The sequence below is a fragment of the Pelobates fuscus genome, chromosome 3 (genome assembly GCF_036172605.1).
Source record: "Pelobates fuscus isolate aPelFus1 chromosome 3, aPelFus1.pri, whole genome shotgun sequence".
NCBI lineage: Eukaryota > Metazoa > Chordata > Amphibia > Anura > Pelobatidae > Pelobates > Pelobates fuscus.
The window spans coordinates 48,100,369-48,122,252 of record NC_086319.1 but is presented as its reverse complement, the minus strand read 5'-3'; the positions used below and the strand labels follow the sequence as shown (position 1 = coordinate 48,122,252).

The 21,884-nt window shown below is 45.9% G+C and overlaps 1 protein-coding gene across 1 annotated transcript in view; it reads left to right on the top strand.

The window, feature by feature from the left end:
* The window catches only part of TPH2 (tryptophan hydroxylase 2), a 195,983-nt gene that overhangs the window by 13,069 nt on the left and 161,030 nt on the right, over positions 1-21,884 (top strand). The window contains exons 3-4 of the mRNA XM_063445125.1: positions 13,850-14,033; positions 17,171-17,271. Of these exons, the coding sequence (XP_063301195.1) occupies positions 13,850-14,033; positions 17,171-17,271 (285 nt within the window). The remainder of the gene's footprint in view (positions 1-13,849; positions 14,034-17,170; positions 17,272-21,884) is intronic.

The window sequence follows — 21,884 nt, the reverse complement described above, 5'->3', positions numbered from 1 at the left end:
TATGTAGTTTGCCTTCCTCACAGATTTAATCGGTAGAGAGAGATAATGTAACTTCCTATCCCTGGTTCTCTCCACACACCGCAACCCTAGTGGTCAGTACTGGTATTGCAGTCTAATCTCAGTCACAGAGATTACTCCGTAATATCTTTGAAGTAATAAGGTGCAGCACTGAAACTTATAAACCGAAAATAATTGGGTGTTTGTAGGACTCTCAAATAACACCATGCAAACTTTGTGTGATGTCTCAAGATAACAAACAAAAAACAAATGAGGGGATCCCCGTAGATGGTAGAGACCCCACTTAGCCTCTTTCTTTGGAAATACAGATAAGATGTGATTTAGAACCAATAGTCCCTTCCTACCACCATCCCGTGTGCAGTGGGTTAAGGGTAGACTTTTATCAGGTGGGGTCCAGATAAATGGGGTCTGATGATTAAAGCGTTTAAATGTTTGTTTGAAGCCTTCAAACATTTGGCGGAATCACTGAAAAGGTTAAAGCAGTTCGAGGTAGGAATGTTTTTTCATGCTTATTGAGGATTTAAGGCTCCGATAGCTCAGGATTTGTGTGTCCAATTAGTTTGTTTGTAATTGCTTTTCCTTTGATGTTGTTTATACCGAGTCCTGCAAAAATATTGCGATCTGGCAAAACTAGCCACAGCTAACTGTCCAGCTTCAGAGCATGTTACATGTCCTATATGCATTTTAATCTCACCTTCTAAAAGAGTTGGTTTGTGACTAACTCCGTATTAAATGCGCAGATCTATAAAGGCTGTGAATAATCAATGAAATGTTTAATCTAAATTACAGCCTGTAATGGAATTTTACATTGACAAATGGATGTTACGCCTCTTGCTATCAATTTAATCCACATATATTTCTATGTATATTAATCTACATATATATGCATATTCCAGAGACACATTGGTGTAGGCAGTCATACATCTTTGTGTCAGTGATAATAGCACAAAATTAGGGACCAGTTTGATGGTATATCCTTTGAGCTGATGGAAGTAAGATTTGTATAACCACCCCGATATTATTGTAGGAATCATTGACATACATCATACACTTACACACACACAGAGGGAATGTCCTAAAACGTATATATATGCGAAAATTGGATTTGATTAAACGCCCAATTTTGAGCAAACTACAAATATTTTTAGTATGCAAGGTGATGCATTTTGCCTAAGAATTACTGTGATAAATATTTATTATTACTATTATTATTATTACATCAACAATATTCTTCAGTGGTTAAATAGAACGATGATGTATCAGTAATGAAAGAAGTGAGGCATACCAAAAAAAGAGTTGAGAACCCTAGTAAAATGATCCGGTATTTGTTAAATGTGTGCACAAAGAAAAAGTGTCTTTAGCGCAGATAATTAAGTGCAAATTATGTACACAGAATAAGGTGCATGTCTTTCAGAATAGCTTTACCTTGAAATACTGGGAATAAAAGCACCTCTACAGTGCTGGGATTAAGATGATCTCAGATAAAACATAACAAATATTTTTATACACATTTTATGCTGCAATTAATAGTGTAGTATTTATTAAAGCATAATGTAATTAAAACCAATAAAGACAGGCAATCACAAGTATATAGCACAAATAAAATTGTGCAATATTCACATTGTCCACAAGGGGGCCACTTATCTCTGATACAGAATAGGCTTCAGGTCCATGAAATCCTTCAATTCGCTATTTTCAGATATAGTCTTGTGTAAGGTGCATAGAAAAGCAGTTCCAATATGTTGAAAGTCTTGGATAAATTGCAATTCGCCAAACGTTCATTCAAAGTTGTTCGCTCTACACGCTTTGTCCACAAGCCGGACTTTCCTCCGAAGATCCGTATTCTCCAACCCAAACTTTCACCATTTTTATAACCCTACTGATTGGCGAATCCCTTTCTCCACCTCCCTTGTAGTTTGTTGCTTCTGAACAATCATGCATACATATCTGGTGGAAGCGCCCCCATATCCAACCATTTTGGCATCAAGTACACAAAATCCTATAGAAATTAATACATTTCCCTTTGCCTTATACTCCGGAAATGTTTCTTTTACACACTCAATAGGCAAATACAAGAGCTCAATTCTTCTGCACCTTGTAAATGAAGCCAACAATTTGATTGCGTCAAGCTGGTGGAGGGACTAGACCCCATCGATTAGGGAGTGGATTTCAAGGGTGGAGGACATTTGATCGATTAAAGAACTAATGTTGTCGGTCTCTGATAATTACCAGAGGTACAGTATGTGGCTACGTGGCTGCAATGGATGACACTTATTGAGTCTGACCTCCAAGAAGCCTTGTCTAACCCATCAACCGCAAAAGTTGGGCTCTCTGGTGGCTGGGAGTGGCACCCCTGGACCATCGTGCACCAGCCCATCGAGAAAGCAGGCCGGCCCGATGGATGACTTTCTCTCTACCCCCAACGGTTTCCGAGCCACGAGGCATGCAGACAAAATGGCGGCGGCATCCCCTGGAGCTGAAAGTGGAGCAGACTCGGAGCCTTGCTCAGCAAGAGGGGAAACACTAACGCAAATCACTGCAGAGCAGGCGGCCATATCGGCTAATATGTTCACCAAACGTGATAAAACCGCCATGGTAGCGGAACTGAGAGCGGCGATCCGTGAGGAGATTCTGGAGGTGCGCAGGGACCTCACAGCCTTAGAGGAGCGTGTCACAGAGTTGGAGCATGAAAACATACAAGCTATACAACACTCCCAGGCAGCCGACCATGCCACTACCAGACAGGGCTCAGTGCTCTTGGAGCTCCGCAGGCAGGTGGAGGACCTGGACAACAGAGGAAGGCGGAATAATATTAGGATCAGAGGCATGCCAGAAGCAGAATCCGAAGACCTCAGTACTGCCCTTACACAGCTTTTTACTCACATTCTGGGCGACAGAGCTCTGGACGACTACCACATCGAACGCGCCCACAGGGCCCTACGGCCCCCGAGAAGAGATGGCCTACCCCGGGATGTGGTCTGTTGCCTCCTCTCCTTTCAGCTTAAAGAAGCCATTATTAAGGCGGCACGCACGCAGACCGTCACCTATCACCTATCAAGACGCCCCGATCTTATTATACCAGGATCTTTCGGCCCTCACCTACGCCCACTGACATGCATCCTCCAGGAAAAAATCATCCCATATAAGTGGGGCTTCCCTTTTAGCTTCCAGGCCAAAAAGGGCTCCTTGCGATGGCCTAACGATCTACCCAGCTTCTTGAGAGCCCTTGATCTGCCGCCAGTCAACATCCGCAATTGGATCCTGGATCAGCCTCCACCGCGTCCATCTCAACCCGAGCTCCCCGAGGCTCTCCGCAATCAACCAAGAAGAGACGCACAACCCGCACGCTGGGGGGCCCTGCTGGCCCAGAAGAATAACTGCATTCCTCCAGATCTGTGTCCCGTCGTCACGGTCCAGCCTCAGCAGAAGCCGACCCAGGGGCGCCTTCCCAGACGACGATGACAGATAAGTTACCACACTCACACTCACACAAGAACCCTTAGCACACAGTCTGGGTGGGAATCGGGACATTCCACCAGCAGGGCCTCCCGACACCTTTGAGACTGTATGGACAGCCACGGCTTTTCTAAGGCCCCGTCCAGGCCCTTGCTGATTTTGGGTGGGGAACGGGTAAACTCTAACACCGTAATGCATGGGATATTTGAGAGACTACACTCCCTAACACCCCCTGCGGGTCCATCCAGATTGGCCTATTGCATTTAACCGCCTGGGGACCGACCACCTTGCCATACGGTGGCAGTGTATTGTCCAGCTCACCATATTGTCCCCTAAGGCCTTCCAGACCAACCTTTTGGCACACATTTTGCTATGGGGCACCCACGGGCAAGACGGGACGATTTATAACTGCAATGGGCTGTACATGAATAATGCACGGGGGCAGGGGCCCGTACTATACTGTGGAGTACTGCTTTACCCGACCAAGCAGCGCATACTGCCCCACAGCAGGCCGTGGACTGTTGGGTCTACGCCTGTGGTCTGGCGGAACTGAATGGCGACAGAGCCCCGGAGCTGCCTGTCCATTGCCGCAGGCGCAGCCCCGGGACCGCACCGCCTCGCCCACGTCACAAGCTATCATCTTCAGTTACACTGCGAGCGGTATCCCTGTGATGGCGTGGCTGATGGTCCTGGTCGCGGTCCTGGGGCTGCCTCCCCATGAGGTTCCTGAAAGTTAATATATGTCAAATGTTATGATTGGTTTCTAGATGTTTTATCTTCGTTATGGTTAGCTTTGTTAGCTGAATTTTGCATAAGTACTGTCAAGGACAGGCCGGTTATGTCCAGCTTAACCTCTTATGACGGCCTCGGGGTCACCTCGCCTCCTGTGGCGATATGTTTCACTAACAAAACTGGGCCTCCCCCATCAATTCATCAACTCCCCCGACCCGCAACTGCGAGTCGGACACCGTCTGGCCCTTAAACTTAGTAATGATATCGCCCCTTACTGGGCCTCCCGAGGCTTGGAGCCAACCGTATTAAGCCGATATATGTACTCCCCCACCAACCAAACTCGTAGACTTATAGGCTTTGACATTACGCAGGGCTCCATGCCACCGCCACTAACCACATAATGACAGATTCATTGGGTGGGATATGGCACAGCGGGGTGACCCCGGGGCCGACTACCTTATTAAGCACTGTAAAGTTGTATGCAAACTGACTAAAGCTGTTGCGGTATGCCGACTGCATGCGGCTGCAGCACTCGCATAACCGCGACTCACACATTCCTACCTAGTGGGACCCCCCCTTCCTATTGTACAGATAGCCACCTAGCGGCCCGCACACAACCATTCTGAGAGCCACGTGCCGGCACTGACATGCCAACTGCCCTGCCTACTCCACTGCTCTGGCCCTCCGCCACTAGACTCCCCACTCCCCAGACGCCTAGTAGATGAGATGAACACCCCACGACGTGGGTCGAGGGAGAGTGGACACCGATCTCCTTAGACGAACTTCTCCTACCGGACATCCTCATCCCCCAGCAACTGACCCACCTGTAGATTAGGTCTCCCTCGCACGACCTAGGGTCTTAGTTGCATAACCCTCTGACGCCCTCGACGGGCCACATCCCCTGCACAGAGACAGCACCCACTCCTTCCCCCCCCCTCTCCCCACTTTTACCCCCCCCTGGACAGCCATGGCGACCACTTTTACTCCCGCCCCTTTGACCCTACTCTCCCACAATACACGAGGTCTTAATTCCCCTGAAAAAAGGCGACAACTGCTGAGAACCCTGTGGTCTCAGAGGACCTCGATAGCATTTCTACAAGAAACACACCTTAAAGGAAACGATGCCCCCCAGATACGGGATAGAAGGTTCCCCCTGGGATTTTACGCCAACAATCTTGACTCCAAACGCTCAGGCGTGGCTATCATATTCGCCAATACAGTCCCGATCGAGAACACTGCTTCGCAAGCAGACCCACTGGGGAGGTTTTTATTCGTAAAAGGCACAATCACAGCACATAAGTACACCTTCGCCACGATCTATTGCCCCAATAAGGGACAACACCGATTCCTTGCAAAAACCCTGACACAGTTGGAGAGGTTTCGGGAGGGAACCCTGATACTAACTGGCGATCTTAACATCCCGCTGGACCCCCGGATGGACACATCCACGGGCACCAGCACCATCCCCGCACATTGTATAAGGCAAGCCAAACAAGCATTGGGCAAAGAAAGGTCTGGTCGACTGCTGGAGAGTGGCGCATCCCGAAACTAAAGACTACACATGCTATTCCGCGGTACACAATAGATATAGCCGGATAGACTACATCTTCCTCGCCCAAGAATACCTCCCCTTCCTCCTCACATCCAATATAGGGATTAACATGATTCGGACCATGCCCCAGTACTCATTACACTCAAATCACCGCTCTTCAAACCTCGAGAGCGTCACTGGAGACTTAATGAAAGCGTATTGACGGACCCCGCCTTCACCGCACAAATCGCACAGACGTTGACGCACTATTTCGCTGACAACAACGGCCCCGACGTAGCCCCCCTTACGGTTTGGGAGGCACATAAATGCGTGATCCGGGGACAATTTATCAAACTCTGCACCCAACGGAAGAAAGACCACGCCGCACAGATCCAGGCATTGACACGTACAATAACAGACTTAGAGACACAACACAAACAGGATCAAACAGACGACACCTACCGCCTTCTCACCGACCAGCGCAGACAGCTTAGGGATTTACTTTCTCAGAATTTGTTACACACTATCCGAAAGTCCAACAGACATTTCTATGAATTCTCCAACAAATGCGGGAGAATGCTTGCCCGCACCCTGACACAGAGGCATAGACAACAACATGTTCATCAGATAGGGGGTAGGGATGGGACGTTGAAACGGGCCCCGCCGGACATCTTACAAGCTTTCAGGCTCTTTTACGCGGATCTCTATAACATCGACGCTGCCTCGCGCCGTACAGATCCCTCCCTGCACCAGCATAAGATAGAGACCTTCCTTTCGGAGTACGTGGGGCGCAAGGTCCCAGAAGAAATGGCCGAGGACTTGGATCGCCCTATCACCGAGGAGGAACTCACCGCCGCCCTTAAGCTAGCCAAATCTAACAAAGCCCCAGGCCCAGATGGCCTGCCGACCTCGTACCTGCGTAAATTAAAAAACACACTGCTGCCACACTTGCTGCAGGGCCTTAACTCCCTGTTGGACGGTGGTAGGTTCCCAGTAGACTCCCTACACGCGACAGTGATGGTCATACCCAAGGAAGGTAAGGACCCCACCGACTGCGGGAGTTATAGACCAATATCGCTCCTCAACGCGGATCTAAAGCTATTCGCCAAGACCATGGCCCTGAGACTCTCCCGTGTACTCCCCGCGTTGGTCCACCCGGATCAGGTGGGCTTTGTCCCCGGCAGGGAGGCCCGGGACAATACTATCCGAGCCCTCAATTTGATCCACTCTGCCCGGTCGACCAACAAAAATCTGGTTCTTGTCTCCACGGACGCCGAGAAGGCCTTCGACCGGGTGAACTGGAAGTACCTCGAAGCCACCCTCCGTCATATGCAACCCAATATCCGCTCCTGGATCCTAGCTTTATACACTACCCCCACAGCCCGTATCCGGATCAACGGAGTGCTCTCAGCCCCGTTCTCCATACGCAATGGCACCAGGCAGGGCTGTCCCCCCTCCTGTTTGCCCTCACCCTGGAACCTTTCCTGGAGGCGGTCAGACAGGACCACGGGTATCACGGGGTACAGCCTGCACCGCGTGGAGCATAAGGTGGCTGCTTACGCGGACGACATGCTGTTTTTCATAGACAACCCCATAGTGTCATTCCCCAACCTACTGCGGGCCTTCCGGGAGTTTGTAGACATCTCCAATCTCAAACTGAACATGACTAAATCAGAGGCCCTACCGATCTCACTCACAGCGGAGGGAACCGCACACCAACACTCACAATTCCGTTTTTCATGGTGCACCGCTAAACTAAAATACCTCGGGATCTGGCTACCCACTTATCTGAACCTCCTATACCAGTTGAACTTCCTCCCCATCCTTTCGGTCCTACAGAATGACCTCCAGCGCTGGAGGGGTCTCTATGTCTCCTGGTTCGGCCGGATAAACGCCGTTAAAATGAATGTGCTACCTCGTCTGCTATTTTTGTTCCAAGCGGTCCCCATCTCACTACCACAAACCTTTTTCCGAACGATCTCATCAGCGGTACGCCACTTCGTGTGGAACGGGAAAGCGAGCAGGGTGAGCAAGGCAATACTAGAACGTCCAAAAACCAGAGGAGGCGCTGGGCTCCCTTCATTCCTGAGATATTACCACGCAGCTCACCTACTCAGGTTAGTTGACTGGCACGCACGCCCAACCACCAAACTGTGAGTCCCCATGGAACTCGCGCAGGCGGGCGGCACGCTGCCCTCTCGTCTCTTGCTGAGCTCTCTGACGCTAGGATCCCTGCAAACTGGCAACCCACTGATAGACGCCACACTGCAAATCTCGTGCACACTGCGATACCCGCACCAACTCACGACTACGGGCAGCCCTCTCACGCCCTTAACGCACAACCCTAGGGTGGGAGGGGGACTAACACCCACAGACCTCAGCGCATACACCGATACCGACTGGCTCAGCTTCCACCATCTCACACAAGGGAACCGACTTAAGCCTCTGGCGGATATCCTAGGGGACAAGGAACCCACGGGACTAGACAACTTCCATTACCTACAAATTCAATCATACTACAAGACCTTCCCAGCCAAACAGTGCCTACACAGAGCCACCACACAGTTTGAAACACTTTGCACAACTCGGACTCACCTTGATAAGGGGGTCTCCAGGCTATATGCACATCTCCTCACTAGCGAAAACCTGTCACACCCGAGATATGTGACCAGATGGGAAAGGGACACGGGGACCACGCTCACCGAACAGGAGCGGGAAAAGATCTTTACACTATCCCATAAATGCTCCATCAGCTCCAAATTCCAAGAGACGAACTTTAAGATCCTTACGCATTGGTACAGAACACCAGACACTCTGCACCGTATGGACGCGGAGATACCCGGAGACTGTTGGAGATGCGGAGCTATCGACGGCTCCTACCTCCACATCTGGTGGAGCTGCCCCGATATTAACCCCTTCTGGACAATGGTCAGAGACTCCATCCAACAGATCACGGATGTTGCCCTGCCGTTCCAACCCCTCTCCATGCTTCTACACCACACAGACATGTCGCTCGCAGCCTATAAAAAGTCCCTGCTAAAACACTTACTGACAGCAGCCACCTCACTGATCCCCACAATGTGGAAACAGCGGGATGCGCCCACGCTCCGGCAGTGGATGGATAGGGTGGGAGAAATTTACACTATGGAATCCCTTACGGCAGCCTTGCAGGATAGACAGGAGAAATGTACCCGTATCTGGACACCCTGGCTGTGGCACATATCGGTTGCCGGGGCGGGGGGCCGGAGGCCCACAACCCTGCCCACCCCCCTCCCCCCCACTCTCCCCTTCCCCCTCCTCCTTCCCTATGTCCCGACGGACTCGTTAAAGCCTCCGTAGAGACTGTCCTCCTGACTTCCTCACTGTGATAAGTAGCTGTGGCAACCGCCACAAACCGTTCTCTGACGTTCCGATTGACGGACCCACAGACCCCCCGGAGGGTCGTACCCCCCCGACACGACCTACTAATACTCAGCTTACCATCCAATTTCATCTGAACCAGTACTGGCCACCTCACACTCGACTTACTCAGACGTGGCCTTATAACCCTAAGACGACGACTCATATAATGGCTACTAACGATTGGCAAGACTGCTATGATGCGGGTAGGAAAAGGAGGGGCAGGACGAGACTATGAGATTAAGTAAGACAGGATGAAGCTACACGCAGCAATGTAGGGGTATAAATTCATTACACTAAACTGCTAACAGGAAACTAGACAGCCTTGTATGTTTTACAGTAGGTTTCCACAAGTGTTCAACAACACCCCTACCACCCTTAACTTACCATAGTTTATCCAGTTAATTATAGCAGTTGAGAATACTGTGCACATTAGCACGCTTAGCTTCTAATTTTGTCTACTTAGGGTTAGCCTATGAATACCTGTTATGTGCTTATCGAAATGCAATTTCGTAATAATGTTACTCAATATTGTTATTATGTATCTCGCTATGAAAACCGAAAATAAAGATTGTCAAAAAAAAGAAACAAGTTTTCGATGTTTTCTAGTTCTGCTTTAAGACTTTTCTTTAAGTTCCTATGTTTATGCCAAATTTGTCTGTATTTGGTTTAGAATAACCCTGATAATATCTATGTAAAACTGTACTGCTTGTTAATCTGCCACTCAATAAACATTAAAAAAGTGAAAAGACAGATTGTGGGAGAGAGAGGTAGATCTGACAGAATGTCACTAGCGTATATAAATGACCCATCAATCAAAATATTTTTTTTTCTGAATTAGACATTTTAAATAAAAAGCAGAATTGGAACCAGGACAGAATTTTGGAGAAGACAAAAATAAGAGTTATTTCAGTGGAGCTTTCAAAAGATGATGTAGAAAGAGTTGAGAAGTAAGGAACGACTTTGTCACTTGACTAGGTCAAACATATAAAGGACAATAAACGTTAGTAGGGAGTCATTTTTTTTAATTTTATTTAACAGTAATCAGATAATCGGTTACAATGATTTCAGTAGAAGTCCAAGCATCAAGCACACAGTTAAAATCAAGACAGCTGACTGTATACAAGTCCTTAAAAAAACAGCTGTAAAGAGATTGGGTTTAATGGAGCATTCTGCTGTCCATATACAATATATCAATTTATTTGTACAGAGACATTACTTTTATATAATTGCAATCGGGCTCTAAAATGCTTCAAATGAAACCAACAGCTCTTTTCTACAATGTGTGACGCTACATTCTGGATGATTAGGTAACTTGCTGCCTTGTTTAACTGCAAGCCAGCCTACAAATTGTATCATCATCGACCATTAAACGCCCAAAGGTTCTTGTTGAACTGTGACTTCCATTTATGTCTAAGTCACTGGTTCCCAACCTTGGTTCGGACAAAGGCACACAGCACACTTAAACAAGAGAAAGATTTCGAAGGCAGGTAAAGTTTATTTTTTCTTTTATCAGCAGTTTGTAGAAATGTCATGTTTATTTGAAATCTTATTAAAGATACAAGCATTCTTGTAGCCAAAAAGTCTTATTAGTTGGAATTAAATGCTAAATGTGAATTCAAATTTTCACCTGTTACAGCCCTTACATCAATGTATTTGTGGCAGATTTTAAAGTGGCTTGAGCCATACCCGCATGCCTTGTTACTCTATGGGTCTAGGCAACAAACACACATCACAGCTGGTTTCCACAAGCTCTTGGATGATATATATCCACTCTTTGATGTTTGCAACTTTGTTTCTGCAGTTGCAGAATTTCACATCATTTTCCCAGTCGTTGGCTGGCAAATAGTTCCTGGCGAACATAGCGTGTTCACGTTCGCCACGGATGGCGAACATATGCGATGTTCGGTCCGCCCCCTATTTTTTTTTTTGTTTGTGGCCAAATTTACTAATACTAAGTAAAAATTACTTAGTATTAGTAAATTGTGCCCCAACTCGCAATACCGCGAGTAGGGGCATGTCTGTTAAACAGTGAGCAGCCTGTGGCTGCTCACTGTTAAAAAAAAAAAAAAAAAAAGGGTCCCCCCTCCCTGAGCGGGTGGGGGCCCTAAAGTAAAAAAATAGGTCCTCCCCCCTGGCCCCCACCCCTGAGCGGTGGGTGGGGGCCCTAAATACCAATGGGGGGACCTATTGTCCTCCCCCTGGCCCCCACCCCTGAGCGGCGGGTGGGGGCCCTAAATACCAATAGGGGGGGACCTATTGTCCTACCCCCAGCCCCCACCCCTGAGCGGCGGGTGGGGGCCCTAAAAATAACAATAAGGGGGGGACCTACTGTCCCCCCTTGCCCCCACCCCTGAGCGGCGGGTGGGGGCCTTAAAAATAACAATAAGGGGGACCTACTGTCCCCCCGGTCCCCACCCCTGAGCAGCGGGTGGGGGCCCTAAAAATAACAATAAGGGGGGGACCTACTGTCCCCCCCGGCCCCCACCCCTGAGCGGTGGGTGGGGGCCCTAAAAATAACAATAAGGGGGGACCTACTATCCCCCCCCTGCCCCCACCCCTGAGCAGTGGGTGGGGCCCTAAAATTAACAATAAGGGGGGACCTATTATCCCCCCAGCCCCCACCCCTGAGCGGTGGGTGGGGGCCCTAAAAATAACAATAAGGGGAGAACCTTTTGTTCCTCCCCGGCCCCCACCCCTGAGCGGTGGGTGGGGGCCCTAAAAATAACAATAAGGGGGGGACCTATTGCCCCCCCCGGCCCCCACCCCTGAGCGGTGGGTGGTGGCCCTAAATACAAAGGCGGGGGAACCCTAGTCACCCCTCCCCCACGAAAAAAAAATTATCCCCCTACCTACCCCCCTCACCCTAAAAATAATGAGGGGGGGACCTTTAACAAAAAACCTGTAAAAAAAAAAAAATTAGATAAAAACAACTTACCATTCGATGTTTTCTTTCTTCTAAAATCCTCTTTTTTCAGCCCCAAAAAAGGGCAAATAAAAAACCATAATAACCGACGCAATTAAAAAAAACAAAAAAACCCAAAAACGAGCGCAAAAAAAAAAAAATCCATCTTCACCCATGGAGGGCTCCGCGCAGACTGAGCTCTGCAGGGCGGGGGAAGGCTTATAAAGCCTTGCCACGCCCTGCCATCAGAGTGCTCTTTGTCAATTTACACAGCGTGGGAAAATTCCAAAGAACTTTCCCACGCTGTGTAAAATGACACAGAACACTGTGATTGGATGGCTTGAAATCCATCCAATCACAGTGCTCTGTGTCATTTTACACAGCGTGGGAAAGTTCAATTTTCAGTAGGTCCCCCCTTATTGTTAATTTTAGGGCCCCCCCCCACCGCTCAGGGGTGGGGTCTGGGGGGGGACAGTAGGTCCCCCCTTTATTGTTAATTTTAGGGCCCCCACCCGCCGCACAGGGGTGGGGGCCGGAGAGGGGGAGGACTGTAGGACCCCCCTCATTATCTTTATGGCCCCCACCCGCCGCCCAGGGGTGGGGGCCTGGGGGGGAGGACAGTATGTGCCCCCCCCTCATTACCATTATGGCCCCCACCCGCCGCCCAGGGGTGGGGGCCGGAGAGGTGGTGGACAGTAGGTCCCCCCCTCATTATCATTATGGCCCCCACCCGCCACCCAGGGGTGGGGGCTGGAGAGGGGGAGGACAGTAGGTCCCCCCCTCATTATCTTTATGGCCCCCACCCGCCGCCCAGGGGTGGGGGCCGGGGGGTGGGAAGGACAGTAGGTCCCCCCCTCATTATCATTATGGCCCCCACCCGCCGCCAGTGGGTGGGGGCCGGAGAGGGGGAGGACAGTAGGTCCCCCCCTCATTATCTTTATGGCCCCCACCCGCCGCCCAGGGGTGGGGGCCGGGGGCGGGAAGGAGAGTAGGTCTCCTCCCCCCCCCCTTCAACCACTATTGTGGCCAGAAAGAGTCCCTGTGGGTTTTAAAATTCACCTGCCTATTGAAGTCTATGGCGGTTCGCCCGGTTCGCCCAGTTCGCTCGGTTCGCCCGGTTCGCGAACATTTGCGGAAGTTCGCATTTGCGAACCGAAAATTTTATGTTCGCGACATCACTAGTAAGCAGTTAATCCTCTCTAAGAACGATATCTATAGAAGTGTTGTTAATAGAAATATGGGGACAATTTGTAATAGTGGAGCACCTACCACAGAAACCGGTAGAAAGACTTTCATGGTGATTTATCCAGGTTTAGTCCTATGCACTACTCATCTATTAGTGGACTCTTCCCCTCTGACAGATGGATGTCAGGCGGAAACGGTGACTTGTGCATTCAATTTTGGATGAATTGAAATTTGCCCGAATTTAGGCTAATCAGCAGTTCGGACGAATTCTGTGTATTCAAAGCGCCATACGAAGGTATAACAAGTAAATGACTAGCGCAATGGACAAGCATATTTGTTTGCTTCAGAATTTGGAGTTCTGTCCATGGCACTGAATTTATTGATTAGGAGTACCGCCATTGGCAGATTTCCTAAAAAGCCACATAGACCACAGCCTCAGGGTAGCAGGCAGAAGAGGGACACCATGCTGTGGGGCCGAGGCTGACAGGTGAGGTCATGGGACCAAATATTTCTGTTGAGCACAAATCTACTGACATGACTATCATCCAAACAATGTATTCAGTAAGTGAAAACTTTAGCTATGCTTTACTTACACAAGTCTGCATTATATTTTCATTCCACAGGAAAAGTATGTGAACATAAACCACATCGAGTCTAGAAAGTCCAAAATGGGCAACTCCGAAGTGGAAGTATATGTGGAATTTGAATGCACCAAGAAAAAACACCAGGAACTCATTCACTTATTAAAGCTTCAAAGCAACACCATATCCCTGAATCCAGCCGAGAGGAAATGGCATGACGATGAAGGCAAGAATCTAAACTTGAAAATGTCACTTTCTGAATTGTGAGAATTCTTCTGAAAATAGTTTGGTTCCTCCACAGTATGAATGAGGCATGCATGGTACCTTTATTGAGGCATATTAGATGGGATACAGAATAGAGAGAGTAAAATGTGCATTTAGAATACAGTATAGGGTTCAATAACAGTGGTATCTAACATTTCCTTAATATTTGTACCTCTTTTTTTTATGTTTTATGGTTTAACGTTGCTTTTGTAAACAGGTTTAGGCAATATGCAATTTAAGTGGCTTACCATTGACTAGTTGTAATAGGTTAAGTGAGCAAGTTTTGTATAGGGTGAGTGCGCAGGCTCAGTAATTCCCTGTTGTGTAAAATTTACTCAAATAATAAGAACACGCTAACATAATAAGCGATTAACTGCTTGCTAATACTGACGTGCCTATATCCCCGGGCACCCCCCCACTGCTATCTGCCATACGTGGAGTGGCATATGAGCAGACTGGCTAATGTCCAGGCTCCAGCAAATAAATATGTGTTTGAGCATATTCAAAATCAGCTTAGGGAGACATAGCAAATGAAGGAAAGCAGTCTGCAGTGCGTGGGGGCCGTGTGACATATTAAGCATAACAATAAATCGTTACCAACAGCAGTCAAACGTGTAGCCTTGCTTTGGGCGAAGGTTAAGCAATGAATTAGAGTGAGGAGAAAAGGTTAAAGAGTTCTGCGTGTCCGCATTCAGTCCCTTTCATCCCATGCCTGTTCGTGGTCAGTTGTTGTCAGGGGTAGGAAGGCATGTGGAGTCGGTGCGGTAGTTGTGGGTCGAGGTCCCCCTCCTGCCCCAGGCCCTTCTGGAGGGTGGCTTCTTCGGACCACTGACTCGAGGGCTCTGAGAGATCGAGGCATTCCCTTGTCGGGTGCAGGTGTAGCCGGTGTATCTTCGCCGCCTGCCGCGGGCATTCCTCCTGCAGGGTGGTTGATGCTGCGGAGGTGGTTTCCTCACGGCCCTCGGCCTCGGCGGGCATTGTGCTTGCGTTGCTGGTTTGGGGTCAGTCGCTGTGCCCAGAGTGGGGCGCCTCTTCCCCTCATTCCCAACTCCATTCTTGTGTACTGTCTGCTTGTGTGGCGGTACTTTTCTCTTTTCCCCGTGGGCACGGTCGTGTTTACTCGTACCTGTTAGGGGTTGCAGGGTCGCTTGAGGGGTTTGCAGCTTTTTATTTAGCTTGTGCCAGAATCAGGCAAAAGCAGCTTCTATTCACCTCACATCTTCGCTGTGGATCTCCGTTTCAGATTTGCAGTGCAGCTCGCCTGGTGTGCTTGCCGTACCCACGCACCCAGCTGCCCTTGTGTTGCGGTTCGTTAAAGTGTTGGTTCAGCTTCTCGCTGCCCTTGCTGTCGCTTGGTGCGGACCGAGATGACCCCCGTCGGTCCAGAGAGGGGGGGGGGGGGGTAGAAATGGTCAACCCCGAGGGCACTACGATGGTACCTTCATTACATTTCACGACCTGAAAGAGCAAATCAAGCGGAAGACATGAGTTTGTTTTCAAATCTTGGAGTAGTCAGTCTGTAGGCTCATCTCCCCCTGTTTCACCTGTGTCCTATCACTGTCCATACATCATACAGATTGTGCCCTGTTTTAAAAAAAGTACATTATAATATATATACAAAGATGAAACCTGCTGGAAGGTATAAGCATTCACTTTTCCTGACATTAATTGCAATATTATTGCAATTGCAACATTATTGCGAAACAGAAATATTCTTGCAAAACTTTCCTCTAGATATACCTTTTGAATTAATGATTTGTTCCAACAAGAAAATACCTTTAGAAAAATGGTGCAAAAGGACATAAAGGAATAATAATAATAATAAAAATATATAATAAAAAAGTTATTCATTATATACATATATAATTATAGATATATATCTATTTCCATACGTGTCTGGTGCTCGGAATAACACTTATGTAAATAACTAGATGACTCCAACACTCTGGGTGTTTCAGTTCTATATTAGAACTATCTTCAGGACAGTTAAAAACTATCTGGAAGAAAATTCTAATATAGAACTGAAACGTTTACTTTTTTTGATGAAATAAAGAAGAGAATTGCTTTACATGACTGCTGGACTCATCTAACTATATATAGTTGATATGGACCCTCAAAAAAACACCACCTTCTCAAACATTAAAAACATCATTAAACTTATCTGTAATCTAACACCAGGGACTCCTCACTGCACCAATTCCCCTATTTTAAGATTAGCAAGATTGATGACCTGTGTCCAACGAAATATGGCAAAATTATCCTGCTGCATACGGGGCCATTCGGACTGCTATTCAACAATGTATGGATTTTGCTATTAATGAATATGGTCTGGATTTCAGTTGGACCAGATGCCGATGGACAGCTGAAACCTGGATCTGAATATGTCAAATTTAAAAAATTAAAAAATAAAAAAATAAAAAATCAGAGCTACTTGCCTATTAGCAGTGGTGCTAATTACGTGGCTGGTGGCATATGCTTGCTAGACAGCTGCCACATTAAAAAGTACCAAAAAATACATAAATAAAAAGCCAATGGGGGTCAATAAGGATCATATTACCATAAAAGTGGTTTAAAATCTTCCTGTGCCCCCACAGGTGGTTTGACATTTTCCTGGCAATGCAGCAGGTGGGAGCAAAACTTGCGACTGGGTAGTCATTGCTGGCCAGTCAATAGAATGGACCCATCCTATGGGGATCAGGCCTGTGAAAAAACATTGAAAAAATGGCATTGGTGGACAGATTACTTTCCACCCACCTTCCACCACTCATGGTCAGCGGTTAGAGCTGTTATAATATAAGGTTAAAGCTAGTGTTGCCCTAAACCGTAACCCACTGGTGGCAGGTGGGGTGATAATTATAATATTCGTGGTGACAGACCTATTGGTGGTGGGTGGGGGCTATAAATGATCAAAGAATGGAGGGTGGAGATGCCTTATTAAAAATAAATAACCCTATCTACTCCCTCTCTCCCTAATAATAGTGTGTTTGGGGGGATACAACTAATATCTGTAAAAAAATATACTTACCATGAAGTAAAGCAAGTGGAAGATGGACTATTCTAGTAACATTTATTTGCAATCTGTTTTTGTATTTCCAGTAGAACTTGATGGTGTTCCGTGGTTTCCGAGGAAGATCGCTGAACTGGACAAATGTTCTCACAGAGTCCTGATGTATGGATCTGAATTGGATGCTGACCACCCTGTAAGCATGTAATGCATGAGATTGTTCTAACATTGGTGGCTCATTCACTAAATCACTAATCATAGACAGAATGAAAATTCCTGTTGTCCGAATCAGGACAGAAAAAAAGGTATGGAAGGAGGAGGGACCTTTGATGCCTACAGTCTAGTTAATTGTTTAATTGTTTCCTGTCCTGATCTGGCTGAGGGTGGAGCTACCCAAAAGTGATGCTGCCATGATTAGCCAGGAATCACAATTTATTGACACTTTTATTTGTGGACAATATTAGTTATAGGGACATTTTATTTGTGTTCTATTTTATAGAAACTTATAAACATAGAATGTGACGGCAGACAAGAACCATTCGGCCCATCTAGTCTGCCCAACTAGATGGGACGAATGGTTCTTATCTGCCGTCACATTCCATGTTTCTATAAAATAGGACACAAATAAAATGACCCTATAACTGATACTGTTCACAAATAATATGTTTTAAAATAACCGAAAGGGATTTATTCACAAAAAAAAAAAAAAAGAAAAAGAATTATAGTGAATATGAAATGGAATTGCAAAATAGAGGATTTGGAAAAATCCGGCAATAGTCACAGGTTTTTCGAATTTGGCTTCCAGTTCACTATAGATCATTGCTTAATAAATAAACCTCACGGAGAAGGAAATAATTCCTAATCGCATTTTAAACTAAGATTTTCCCACTTTTTTTCTAAAGCAAAATTGATTTCCTGTAAAACATCAGGTGTTCTTGATGGTGACTAACAAATATTGAATGCTGTGTACATGTACTAATTTGTTTATTGATTGGACCATAAATATGTCACAAATGGAAAAATAAAACAAAAGCACACCAAAGCGTTTAGGAGCTGCGTGTTACATCACTATCACATGCTCAGTACTTTTAATAGCATTTATAACGTTTTATTTTTTATTCCAGACTGATATTCTAACATAGTAAGCTCGTTTGAGCAAGGTCCTCATCAACCTACTGTTCCTGCAACATTATGTAATTGTCTCATTTATTGTTAAATCTCACACTCTTATAATATTGTAAAGTGCTATGGAATATGTTGGCGCTATATAAATACTAAAAATAATAATAATAATAATAAGTTAAAGGGGCACTGTACTACAGGCACAATTATTCACTAAACTGAGCGTTGTCATGAATTAAAAGTGAATTATTATAAATGTGAATTTAAGGCCAGAATAGCCAAACTACAAAACTTCTTCAAGCCCTCTACTCTTTCATTTCAGCTGCCTTGCCCCTCTCTCTTTAACAGATGTGCCAAGTCACATGATCTCCTTCTTGACACATGGTTTTCTAAGAGTCCTTTGGTCACCTGGAAGATCTGCTCCATCACTCAATCTTGGTAGGGCCATTTTAAAGTGCAGCATAAGTGTGTATTTAAATGTGTTTGTGCAACACATACTATGAGAGTTAAGGAGCTGCTGCTCCCAACTTGATGTGCTTTACCCACTTACCCCAATGAGATGCCATGCTATGTTCAAAACCAGCTGCATCTCCAGTCATCAGGAGAAGAGGAAATAGAAACTGATAGACACATAAACTAAAACAGAGAATATGAAAATACAGAGAGTGGACAACAACTCAAGTAACGTGCTCTTCAGTGGATCCCTGCTCAGTGCCTGTACCATTATAGAGATTATTGAAACTATTTGCAGATCAGAATGATCCCACCCAAAAGGGGAGACCCAGATCTAGAAGGCAGACTGGTTCCCTCTGCATGAGTGATACAGAAACCCAGAAAGTTGTTTCAGCCTTATTGGGCCTCGTCAGTGTGGTATTGCTGATACCCCTCTAGGCACAGTGAGCAAGAGGTCCACCCACCTTCCCATGATTGTCCTTTTATCTCAGAGAGACCCAAGGCAATTTGCAAACAAACCAATACAGAGCACAAGGGAATAGCTAGAACGGACAACAACTCAAATAACTTACCTTTTGGTAGGTCCCAGCTCAGTTCTCAAGCTGGTTTTAGCTCATCTTGTGACATTTCACACCTCTCAGTAGTCCTTACAGTGGACACCTGCCCCCCAGAACCAGCCTCCACTGATTTTAGCCCATACATGAGTGCCTCAGCAGGAGTCTGTATATGGGCAGTCCTCATTGACTTCTCTGTCAGACATCATGTCATCCTTGTGCGTGAATCTGCATAGGCGGGACATGTCCCCTTACAGCCACGCAAGTCATTTTGTGATGTTAATTGTGACAAAACAAGCCGTCCTGCCGGTCACTCCTTCTCCTAATTTCAGTGCTGCCAGTTCTTGGCAGTCCTTCTCGAAGAAATAACAGAGATTGGCCCCCACGGACCACTTTTCTTAAACATCGCCGGTTGAAGTGGTCACAAACAAATGAATCGAAGAAAAACCCTGTGCATTAAACCTTTTAGAACAAACTACATTACAAATCTTCGGAATGATTTATTGCTTTTTTCCCCTCCTCTCTGTGTTTGCACTTTACGTGTGGGTGGTTAAGGGAAATCTTATATTTCCTATCAGATTCCATTAACCCACTTTATAATAGCAGTTAATTTTGTATTAGCTTGTCAGAATGTCTGCTACGTTTTAAGGACAATGTTACTGTTATGCAAGCTCTGTTCAACTTCAAATATGTCACCAGTTTAAAGTGTACAGGCTTATCAGAATTTAATTTCTGTCTCAAAGTGGCAATTTCCTTTTCAACCGATATTTTTCGCTGCCTGTAACATCTGGAAAATAAAGGGGGCTCAAATTAAGATTGATATCTTCCATCTTTTGTCGAATAATGAAAACCTCATTTGTATTCGTGAAATAGCAAAAAATTTAAGAAGAACCGTGACATTTACTGCAATGCTACTTATTGTAAGCATGTTTTATAGCATATTTTAAGCTCCACTGTTTGTGTTTCTTTTACAACATTGAAAAACTACACTGTATATGGGCAATATTCTTAAATAACAAAAACAGACTTTTGTGGAATTTTCCGAGGTGTTTCATGGTTTATAATGTAGTTAAATCACCTGACATCCTAATCTAAAAGACATAAAAATATAAAGGATGCAATGGATCTGGCTTTACTTAAAGAGCAACTCTATGTCCAAATATGTATATAATTTATTAATGCAAAAAAATAAAAAACTAACAACACAAGTTGGGCATGGTAAGTGGCACAAAAGGAGGCGTGGAGAGGGACACGCAAAGAGGGTACGGAAAGGGACACAATAAGTGGGCATGGAGTTACTAACGAGGTTATTCAGTAAACTCAGAGTTTTTAATGCAGGGTTTTAACACAATGGTTGCTGGATAAACGCAGCATTACAAGCTTGGAGTTAATACTGCGGGTGCAGAGTTAATGTTGCATGGTGTGAATTTAATACAGCAGGAATGGAGTCTATAACTATAGGTTTATATAATAATATACAATCATTCAAATATTTTGTGTCATAGTGTGAAATAGAAAAAATGGTTTAGGACTTGACAATAAGACATGTTCAGTGGCGGAACAAATATAGAGAGCCCTGGTGCAATGAATTATTTTGGGCCCCCTCAAGCGCAAGAATGTCCACAAAGTAGATTCTTAACTTTTGTGCAATTCCCACAATTCTTTGTCAGCTTTGGATCTACCATTTTAGTTGTGAGCATGTTTTTGTATGGAGTATGTATATGAATGCAGTGGTGTGTTTATATGTAGAGTTAGCATTCGCGTGCATTTGTGTGTAGTGTTGGTGTTTGAATATAGGTATTCATGTGTGTGTAGTGATGGCATTTAATGCAGTGCTTGTGTATTGTGATGGTGTTGGAATTCTGGGATGTACGGACATATACGCATACACTGCCACACACACACACACACACACACACACACACACACATACTAATACAGATACACATGTACACTGCCACACACACATACTAATACAGATACACATGTACACTGCCACACACACATACTAATACAGATACACATGTACACTGCCACACACACATACTAATACAGATACACATGTACACTGACATACACACACAAACATACTGACACATACACACATATACTGACATAGACACACATACACACAAACACATAATGACACAACTACACATACACACTGAAACAGACTCATATACTGACACAGATATACATACACTGCCACAAACACTGATACACACACGTACTGACACAGATGCACATACACCCTGACAGACAGACACACTGATACACACACAAACATACACATGCACAAGTCATTATTTACAAATGTTTAGTCACTCTTCTGTTTCCAAGCCTTTTGGGTGCAGGAGGGAGGGTTCCCTGGGGTCCATTGGGACTGCTGGCTGATTGGAGTCCACTCCTTCCTTTCTATGTCTACTTTCTTTGCTCCTTTCTCTCTGTTAGATGGGAGGAAGTGAGCTGACCTCCCTGTGCTAAATATAGATGTCCATCGAGTTTCCCTAAGTGTGAAGGACACTTGATGAGCTCTCCCTGTTTGCGGGCCATGGCTGCACCGGTGGTAATTCCACTACTGGTCATGGTTTAGTGCAGGTCCTGGGAGGGCCATTCAATTCATTCTTGGGCTCAAGCCCTCATCTTTTTGTAACACCTCTGCTTATCTGGCTCAGTTATA